General features: G+C 38.1%; 1 protein-coding gene across 1 annotated transcript; it reads left to right on the top strand.

The window, feature by feature from the left end:
* Positions 1–1,802: 1,802 nt before the first annotated feature.
* On the top strand, positions 1,803–10,056 carry LOC119657928 (low density lipoprotein receptor adapter protein 1-like). Its single transcript, XM_038065118.1, has 2 exons — positions 1,803–2,293; positions 8,282–10,056. Exons 1-2 carry the CDS (start codon positions 2,251–2,253, stop codon positions 9,085–9,087), a joined length of 849 nt encoding a protein of 282 aa, XP_037921046.1. The 5' UTR covers positions 1,803–2,250; the 3' UTR covers positions 9,088–10,056.
* The last annotated feature ends 1,261 nt before the right edge of the window (positions 10,057–11,317 follow it).

Below are 11,317 nucleotides of genomic sequence, written 5' to 3'. Positions count from 1 at the left end.
CACAACCTGGGCGCTGAAACGTTGGCGTGGATCCGGTTTTTATAACTACGAGCCCGGTTCTCGCCGCCATTTCCAGAATCCATTTCCCTCTGGAGTCTGACTGAGGCATGTCCCATTCAATAGCCCTGGTTGGTAGGATCATGCTCTATCTTATAGCGTATATTGCTGCAAAACTCAGATCGGCTTCGGAAAGTATTAACCGAGACCTTTCATTTAATTCCCTACATGACTATATTTGGTGAAAAAATGTATAATACACCCACCTTTTGCCTTTATGGGGATATATGTCTTTCATGGGATAGACTCTGAGAACGCACCTGTTTCATTTTTTGGGGCAGATATTTTAATCCCTCACTCCTTTACGGTTCACCGAATAACAAAACCAGGACTAGTTTCGAAAAGTGTTAATGGAGCCATTTGATGCACCACACAGCGATATTCGGTAAAAAGATTGTGCATTCCTTTTCCGGATATATAGGAAGCCTCCTTAAATTCAAAAGAAAATGGCGCCATTTGGTATATGTAAAGAGATTCATAGACAACTTGTTCTCACCAAATTTCGAGTAAATTGGGCGTGACAGACAGACAGATATTGAATTGATTTTAATTTTGATTTAAATTGAAGGAAATCTCTGTTGATAATGGACACAATTAAAGGAACAACTCACGAATTCCATTAAAAAATAATATTCGAACGATTCAATACCTTAGCAATATGGTTGATTTTAATGATGACATACTTTCAAAGGGAACAATCTACCTTATTGGACGCAATAAAAGGGGCAGGGATAGTAAATCGGTTACACCATACGTACCCGGACAATTTAGAAAACAACGTTACAAGGCTCAAATCCACCATCAGTAAGTTGTGAGCAGCCGAAACACGTATGTATGTATGTTTTTCGATTTTCGTGTCCTGCTTTAACGCTTGTTAAACCTTGTATGGAAATTCTACAAGAAGTGGTCTTCACGCGACTCTCATCCCATGTCTTTTTAGTTATGAAAGTATTCAAAAATGCAGAAAGTGATGAGATAGTGTGTAGCATTGATAAGCACTCAATTTATTACTTTTGGTAACAAAAAAAGGCAACACATGATGACTTTTACAGTTTTGGCTGGGTAGTCTTTGAGAATCAATATCAAGAGGTTCAATCTTGGCCTCTTTTTGACCCTCACTTAATCACTTTGTAACAGATGTCAAAACTAAAATCTTCGAAAAAAAAAAGACATACCCCTGTTGTATGGGGATACCCTTCAATCTCAATGTAGAAGGTTTTCCACCCACTACATGTAGACATTTTACTTCCTCAACTTTTTATAACAAAAAAAAATTCAAAATAAAAATTATTGGCTTTTCCAATATTTGGGAATTGTCGACGGAAATTCTCTCCCCAATCAGCTGAATGCTTTTCTTAGCTCAGTTATAGAATTGTTGGCAAATGCTTCGCGCAAAATCTAAAAATCCACAAAGTCCAAATCAAAATATCTCAAGATAATATGCGGCGCTTAATAAGTTTAAGATTTAAAATAAACATTTACGTTTGAGATGTTTCCACGGATGCCCAGCGTGTGTCTACAATTAATTTGCTCAATAGGTGAAATACTGCATCATCTAGGTATCATGAGAACGATAATGGACCAATCGTCGGGGGAAGCAATAGGCGACAAAGTGACAAAATCATTAGAGAGTGCATTCGAACTCAGAAAACAACATATAATTTAGCATTTAGCGCTTCTTCGTGGACCGCTTACTACTGTCATAGTCGCAATTTTCAGTCGAGATTGCGTCTTTCGAATCTTCACTTTGATAGTGCGAAAACGCGGCGACATCCCCTTGAACTATATCTAATCCGACAAAACATTCAACACAAACACGAGCCTTCTCAGCCGCAGGGAGTTCAGCCCCTTCCATGACTCTGTAGATTGGTTAGTTTCACTGCAAGTTGCTGGAGTTAACGTAGTTAGTTTGCGGACTCAAGAGATAGCCGCGCACTTAGCGATCGGGGTACAAGCCAAGTTTTGCTGGAAAAGCTTCACTCGAACTGGAGTCAAACCAAAACTGGACGCTGCGCTGATCGGTCGTATCAAAGCGTACTATCGAGATTAAAAACGGTTACTGAATACTTAATTGTTTCAAAATCTAAGTGAAATAAGACGCCAATCGACAATTATAGTACTTGGCCAAATACGTAACGGAGAAGTGAAAAAGATCTTTTGTGCGGTAAAATCGGGAATAGTAATTAGTGCAAAATGTCCTTCTTTCGCAAATGGAAACTTTACACTAAGCACAAAAGTAAGTGGCTTTCTATGTTAATCGATAGATCGTGGCTATTACGCTCATACGCTAATTGCGGTATTCCAAGATGCTAGCCAATTAAGCCGATCATCATCTTCGCTACTCATCTATTTTCCTTGCATTATTACCAGTTTTTCCCTCGTTCCACTACTGTTGCCCTGTTGGAAGTAATTATGCATATACGACTGCGAGTAAATACTAATTTATTTCTGCATGAATTATTAGAGATAATGATAAGAAACCAGCAGTAATCGTGCGCACATGATGGATAATGTTAAAGATTCAGATAGAATTAGATGCAGTAAAAAGATGGTAATGGCAAAAAGCGATGAACGCAAGATTAGATGAAAGGGTAAGCTTTAAAAAAAGCAGCAACCTCATCATTTGAGGTTTTTTGTGATCGTTTTGTTTGATTTCAATCGAAACGCTATATCTCCGCCATTTGTATCTGTGCATTCGGCATCTAATAGTGTTGCAGGTAATTTCTCTCTCATGATGTTGCATTACTGTCGATAAAGAAAAACTGTGTTAGTTGCGCGTTTTTTTCTGCTGTTGAACATGAAATTAATTTAAAAACGAAGAATCGTTTCCAGTGAATTGGCCTCGATGATTAGTTCGTTAATATCGTAAATGAGAAAAGTTACGCCCGGAGGTGATCGCGAGCAAATTGTGCAAACCTTGATTATTGCATTTGCCGATCAAATGTGTGTAGAATTCAGGAAAGACAACAATCTGGTCTGCTGCATGGGTTTCCTTTCTACTTTTTCTTTTGCGAAAGCTCCTTCGGTGATATCATTGTGTTACGATTTCCAGTCTATTAAGTTTTGAAGTTGAAGGACGCCCGACGTGAAATTCTGAATAAATTTGTATTCTAGTTTCTCTGTTATGAAATCAAAAAGATTTCGGTGCTTCAGGGTAAATGTTTAGGTCTTTGTGTTTTTTACCATATGCTAATTGGTTGGACTTTGGATAGATCTTCTAAAGCGAGAATGCGCATTCAAGAGTAGATTTAACTACGTATGCTGGCGAATCACATGAGATTCAAGCATGTTCGCGTCCTTGGATTAATGAATAAAAATATCTTTTTGTTATACAATTGAAACGAAAGTGTAATACAAAGTAGAATGTGAGCTACAATCAGCTGGTAATATTTTGGTAGTCGTAGATTAGTAGGGAAACTAATCAGTCAGCGTTTCACATGGTTCGAGGCATTTCGGATGAATGATTTTATGATTGGTGCCCATGAGTATAATGGGGTTTTACGCAAACCTAAATATAATGGATTTGGGTCCGCAGACATCTCTGAACTTTTGCGTTTCAATGAAGTTTAAACCACAAATTTTAATTTTAACTATCAATTTGAAAAGAATATGGCTGTACCAAAATGGTGACGTGTAGACTAACCGTTCATTTTTCTATCCGCAAAACGTGTAGGTTTCTGGAAAGCTGGCTAATTGGTGGACCTCCGTCATAAACTATTATTATTGCTAAGAATAAAACTGTCTACCCTTAACTCTTCTACGTCCAGTTTTCAGCATAATAACTCCCGTTCACATTATGTTAGGAATAAAGAGCTGGGCTGAAGCACTGAAGTTTCATTGCCAGTAACCGCTGTCATAACACCAAATGACAAGCCTAGAGAAAACTACGAACACAGACTTCCATGCCGAAAAGGACCTTGAAATATTATACAAAATTTTTAATTAATGAATTTAAAGATTGTTTGTACTTTACGGTCAAAGTAGACTCCTCTAAGAATAGGTGGGGTTGCTGGTGGCAAGCATACCTCCATTTGAAATAATCTGGTATCAAAAATTGAAAAATTTGCTTATTCTGAATACTTGTATCTATTGTCCCAACCACAATTTTTAATTTTACCTTGCTGAACATTAAACTGATGGAAGAAAATTTTTAAAAATCACATCTTTTTTCATTGAAAATGCGGAAAAAATAGGAAATTATTAGTGAAAACACTTAATCGTAGTTAGGACTAGATTTACTGATGTGTAGAATAATGTGAAAACATTTCAGCCCGATCGATTCAACAGAATTTTATTTCTGCTTGTCACCAGCTGAAAAAATATGGTCCTTAAAAAATAGTTTTCATTTTGGAAGCAGATCAATATGAAGCGTGGTCTTCTATTTGTAATAACTTTCTACAGTGTACTCCCTGTGACTGTGACTGCAGTGAAGCTTTGTGAGGTATATGATAACAGATTCCCAGCTGTAATATTTGCAAGTTATTGCAGTGCTATCATTGCGCGGTATCACCAAAGTCGACAACATCTTCATAAAGTCTGTGACAGATAGCCTATACAATGACTTACGCGAACAATTAATGAAGTGCTTGTATTTAGTCAGAAGGAAAAAAAAGGGCAACTCATGGGGACTACTTCCAGGAGCCTTGAGAAAGCTTCTCAGTTTCTTCGCCAAATTCAGAAGCTTGGTAGTAGTGCAGTTCCAAAGTAGCTGGAGCGAAGTCTATGGATGGAACGCCCACGATCTGTTTTTCAGCTGATTATCACGACAATAGATTATTAGCCATTATAAGCAGTAGCCTGATTAGTTGGCAAAGTCTACACAGCATTGCGGAAGCATCGTCACTATCCTCGCCTTGCATACCGGAAACAGGTTTAATGCAGTTAGTTCAATAATTCGCAAACCAACTTGCAGAGTTGTAAACGGGGATTAGCGTCGTCAAACTAAAGGCTCACTCAGTGAATTTCTCCGGACATAAACATTAACGCTCTCGTTCCCGATTGTGTTCACAGTCGAAGTCCCAAAATCCTCACCCCAGGGTGAAGCGATCAAAGCACAAGGTCATCTAACTGAATTTCTAGAAATGTCATCGGGAGGTGGCAAAGATGGCGAATGTCTCTGTTTCAACTTCTTCATGCTGCCTGCTTATGTTCAACAAAGATACGAAACAAGATTCTTCATAGACACCCGCGATATATACATTCAGTAACCTTCGAAATTGCAAGGACAAAGTAAAAACACACCGTTCTAGCTTTTAGCAGCCAACTGGACCCCAATTGCCACATCGAATCGCCAACTGCGGAGATTTATTATAGCGGACGTTCCTAAACTTTCTTAGCACATTATCGACTCAATCCAAATTGTCAGGACCAAAGAGAGATGAGAAAATGTACAATATCGACCACCATGGCAATTTTTAGAAGAACCCTATATCTTCACAACCTACTACAGTTTCCGAAAATAAATCACGCGGACGGAGCCGGAAGAATTGCGTGTTGCCACCAAACTAGCATATAGTTCCAATACCAACACCATTAGACTAGCTTCAAAGATGCCGAACATCGATAAAGCAACTCAGTATCTCGTTAGGACTAGCACGTCCATTAAATAGTCAATAGGATGCACCAATGCATATTGTGCCTAAAATAATTACTACACCGTGCGGAGATTTGCCCAAACGCTGTAAGAAAAAGTGTCTTTTCAGCAATATGCAATAGATCCAGGTAGATCCAGGTAGCCTGATGAAAGGTTTGGAATTCTGGTATGCCAACACAGATAACATATTAGTCGCTTACCTTCATTGGAAGAGCACGTATACCACTTAGGAATTATGTTCCAAAACAATATGAAGTGGCGATGAATCCAAAGGAGTGTATACGTCCTTGGAAGCTAAAATCCATTGGAGTACTCCTTCCGGATCTACTGTAGCTGCAAACCATTGGGTTTCTTCCGAAGGAAGGACCAGCAGAACGAAATACGAAGCGTACTGCCGGGAACGACAGGCTACGTACCCAGTGATAAATCACTTTCATATAGTTGAAACACGAATTCATTCCAATAACTCACACTATCGATCGCATCAACTGACTATAGAAATTGCAATTGTCAGCATCACAATCATCTAGATGTCAGCATGTGCATCTGGATTTTGGTATGTTCAAGCGGTTACATCGGCAACTGAAAGCAGCAACAAGGTGCCACCGCCATTACTTTTCCAAGGCGAATGGTAACGTTTCCAAATGTTACGAGCAGCCAATGGAAGTCGACACAACAGCAAAAGAATCTTAATGTGCAAGCACCTGGTGGTAACAAGCCATGTCTTCATTCGTAGCAATAGTTCGAAGGAACCACTACAACATCAGCAGAACGAATATATTTTTTAAAGTTGAAGTTGCCGAACATATCTTCACAGTATTCATCGCTCTATTTAAACCTGCTTAAGTGATGGACAACGACATCGAAGACAAGCCGATCTTAGACCAACGAAAAGGATCGTTCGTTATAATGCTTACCTTCGAGACAGACTTCCCGAAAAATGCTGGAGAGTGCTTTAGTGATACTAATTACTTTCAGATACTTCCCTGGTTTTCATTCAATTTCTGCTAAAAATTCATCTAGTGCGCTTGGTTATTCTCAAAACATGATCAAGATATTGACTGAGTGCGTAAGTCTTCGAAGTTTAGTTTCTCCCTTTTCTCCATTCTGAGAATTTGCATTGATTTATCTTATCGTTCCGAGAACTGGTCTTACATAACTTATTTTACCTATCCTTAGAGAACTTCTGTTTAGTTCTAAGTTATTTTATTTTTTCTTAACCGCTCAGAGCATAATATTTCCTCATTTCGGAATAAGTGTCCTTATGTCCTGAAAATAGCTCCTTCCCGGTTTATTCCACGTATCCTTAAAAAAAATTTGTTTGGGTTGGAGGTTCTATTTTTAATGAACAACTTTGATAGCATCATTGATTATATTGGCTTCAACCTGTTCCATATTACAATATTTCTTTATCTTTTCATGATTTCCAGAATTATTCGTAAACGACCAAGGCCGCAGAGAGAATATACGGACCCTGAGTGAATACGGCTCACTCTATATTTTCTGAGAGTTTCTATTCCGGGGCTCCGATCTTCGGGCCCAGGGGAATCAGCCCCTGCACCCGCCCATATTTCAAGAAACTTCTAGTAGACAATGAATTCCGAAACTTAAAGCCTCGAAAGAAAGAACAGGGAACTATTCGCACGATAGGCGCGATAGGAATATTTACTTCGTGAGGTAAACTTATGAAAGGCAACGAATCAATGTCTAAAGCTATTACTTTAAAGCGATGAACAAAAGTGTAAAATAGGCTATTTGCAGCCGTATTCACTATCGCCAGACTTAACTTTTTCTGACCCCACTTTAGGCTCCATTTGTGGTTAACGTCCTGTTGGTTGACAAAAATAAATTTGGGATGGTGGTTTGGTCAGCAGCAGGCATTGTGGGGTTCAACAAAAGATTAGATTGCAAAAGGGGGACATCAGAGAAAAATTTCCTGGAAGTCAGATCTGGATATAGATATTGACAGCTAAGATCTACTGAATATGAAAATTACCATCGTCTCAGAAACAAGTGGATTTACACGAAAATGATGATACTGGAGTCTTATGACCGCTATTAAGCTGTAGCCTCATCTCATCATCAACAGGAGTGAGTACCTTTCCAGAACAATATTGAAGGTCTTAATCAAAATATCTTGTTCTTATAACCTTAGTCATACATGACTCCTCACATTTTGTTACATTTCCTAACGAGAAAGTAATTGTAGTGGTAGAGCCAGTCTGATGGTTTTATCATGGGGATAGTAGGCAGCTATTTGCTCAGGCGGGTGCCCATATGGGTTTATAGTTACGTTGCTGGGTAAAGACGTATAATAACATTTGGGTTGGATTCCCAAACAAAATTTGGTTTTGAAGATTCCAGCAAACCTTATTGCATTGCTTGCTGCCTAGAGTGTTGTTTGATAATGCTTCCGTAAGGACAGAAGTTAGTGGAAGCGTGGAGTTAAGAAATAGAGTTTGAGCAAGTATTTCTTTGCATTGAGATGGTTTAGATTGAGTTTTTCAATTTTTTAGAAAGCATCGTGGAAATGTGCGTAAGTTTCAGACACTTCTATCGAACCAAAAAATACAAGCGAGTGATTTAAATATTGTATTGTGTTTTCTAAACGACGTTTTTTCTCTATTTCAGAGTTAAGTGAAGACTGGGGATTAGCAACAAGCCTGAAGGATCTTTCCGATGCCGGGGATTTGGACGAAGATCAGAGCACCACAACAACCTTTAATCTTAAGTTTTTAGGCAGTACACCAATCGAGTCGGAGAAATCTAAGAATGCGACGGCCGAAGCCATCAAAGCAGTCATATCTTCGTCAAAGTCATCTCGTCGGAAAGCGCAGCGTGTGAACTTAAACGTGTCGCCACGGGGGATTGAAATGATGGATGTTTCGACTGGAACTCAAATTCTACGAGTATCTATTTACAAAATTTCATATTGCTCAGCGGATGCAGCTCATGATCATGTCTTTGCCTTCATAGGATCACCCGATAGCGTCGACCCTAACGACGCCATGGATAATGCAACAGCAGCAGAGAAGATCGACACGTCGAAAGTGGCAACGAGCAAGGACAATGACAAACTCACATGCTATGTATTCCTATGTCCGAAACGTAGGATTGCTCATGACGTCACGTTAACCGTTGCCCGCTGCTTTGAGAATGCTTACCAAATGTGGCGACACACAGTCGAGCGGAAAATGTACACGGACGAGTTACAGAGCCGCGGCAATAAGGATGGCCGAAAGGAGAAAACCGATGAGTCTTGTCGGGAGGAACCAATAAGGGATTTGCTTATTGACTTCACTCCAGAGATCTCATCTAACTTTTTGGAAAGCGATCATCGACAGTATTTGCAAAATACTTGGGTTGCCTTCGATGATGAACCAAAGGATATGGACCGGTTCTGTAATGCATCGTGGGAACAACCGCTGGTGTGTTAAAGTCCACTGGTGACCGTAGGTTTATTACTGGATGTGAAGGTCCGATCAGAGTGCGTATAACCTAATTAATGGAAAAATCCGCAAGGAAAACAAAAGTATGTATGGATTGGTGCTTAGACTGCTTTTTTGAACGTTGCTTATAGTGTATTCGCTTTTGCTGGAGATTGGAGTCACCAAGGAATGCTTGATTAACGAGAAGGAGCACATCCTCATTCTCTTTTAGTGAATTTTATCAGAGCATCATTCATAGGTTTGCCACATTGCTAAGAAGTTACTCCACAGATTTTCCTTGTGATTATGTTGTAGGCATTCTGGTAGGTTCTTGGGCCGAGCTTTGTGAAACTCTAGTAAGTGTAGTTTTTAATCAAATTATTATTCTACTTGATATGTTTGACAACTGACGCTACATTTATACAATTGTTGGTTTAAATTTTCATAATCTTTAACTTGTTGCTCTGTGATTTGCCAATTGGTAGAAATTCAAAATGATGTGAAGCAAAAGAGTCGAATTACAACAAAATTAGCCAAAGAATTTTCAATAATGTTATTGTTTTGATATAAGTTTGAATTAAGCTTTGATTTCCAGTAGAGATCTGGTGAAGCGAAATAATAACAAATTTTCTAATATAAAAAAAATGTTTTGTGATGTAGCGATGGTGACAATGTGCTGAGGTTGTTAGTTGGGGAAACTAAAAATTAGGAAAATGTAGTTCGACCCAAAACTGAATTGTTTATTGTATTTTCTCCGTGATTATTGAATTAGTTCTGTAATTATGACCCTATGTATTTCTTTTTGTCTTTTATTATGTTACTTACTATATTTAGTATACCATTCTAAATCTCATTGATTTTTCTTTAATCTAATGATAAAGATACTTACGCATTGTGATTTGTTAAAGAATTGCTTTCTAAATTGTTATGCATATATTAATTTCCTTAAGAAGTTATTGAATAAATCATTATAAAATATTTAAGAATTTTTTTGTTGCTGATAAATGGAGACAAGCAGACAGGAGGGTTGTATAAGGAATCTGCAACACCCGAGGTTTAGAAGGTTCCGAGTATGGTCGACCTTGGATCTGTACGTACTCTGAAATGCAATTGTAATCAATTGCTTGGTTAATATCATTTTTGCCCACTTGAATTGTGTTAATGTTGCTTAAAAGATGTGTAGAACGTGAATCAAGATGGTTTTCAGATTCGGAGGTTGATTTAGGTACATTAGAAGGCCCAAAACCAATTTTTTGAATTTTTTTTCTCAGCAGTTTTTTAACTATGATCGCATAACTTTTTCTTATTAAATCATCTATCCTTTCAATTTTTTTTTTTAAATTCTCATTATATACGGTAGCTCGCAATATTGATCAAGCTCGAATTAGTGACGCTTTTTAATCGATTCGATGTCTGTTTGTCTGTCTGTCACACCCGATTTATCCGGGAAACGCTGAATCGATTGCCACGAAATCTGGTGAGAACGTGTAGTCCGTGAATCCGTTTACATATAGTAAGTGGTGCCATTTTTTCTTGAGTTTAAGAAGGGGCTTCCTATACATGAGAAGGGGGTGCAAATTTTTTTTTGTCACTAAATATGGCCATGTGTGATATCGAATGAAAGAGCTCGATTAGTAATTTTCCAACCTGGTCCTATATTTGGTATTGGATAAAACGTAGGGGACTGAGGGCACAAAATATAACCTCCAAAAAGTGAAACAAGTCTGGTTATCAGAACCTACCCAACGGAAAAATCGGAAAAAGAATTACAGCAGTGTATCTGAACAAAATCTACGCCTCAAAATACGCTCCGTTCCGATACTGCACAAATAAAGTTACTAATAGTATATTAGCGTATTCTAGAAATTTAAGCGGGAGCCCTCCTTAAGTTTATTCTAGAAATATAAAATTTGGCAGTGGTATAATGGATAAGGCACTTTGGCAATTTGAAGAAAATTCAATTATTATTAACAAAATTCTAGAAGATGATACTTCTACATTTTATGCGAATTTCGTGTATATAGACATATATATGCTTTCGTGTACGAAGTAAATCGGAAGTATGGGTACAATCAATTTATATACGTGCATAAGAGGGCAATGTTTGTTTGCATAGAGTGAGCATAATATCTATGTCTGTAATATGTACATATATCTTTTAGTGTGAAAAAAACACAAAATCTTTATACCCGAAGCGCCAACTTCCAGTATTCTGGCTTGTTATTAAATGTTGTAGCTT

This window comes from Hermetia illucens, chromosome 1, assembly GCF_905115235.1.
Source record: "Hermetia illucens chromosome 1, iHerIll2.2.curated.20191125, whole genome shotgun sequence".
Taxonomy (NCBI): domain Eukaryota; kingdom Metazoa; phylum Arthropoda; class Insecta; order Diptera; family Stratiomyidae; genus Hermetia; species Hermetia illucens.
Note: the sequence above shows the minus strand (reverse complement) of the source record. Positions and strands in the feature narration are given on the sequence as shown.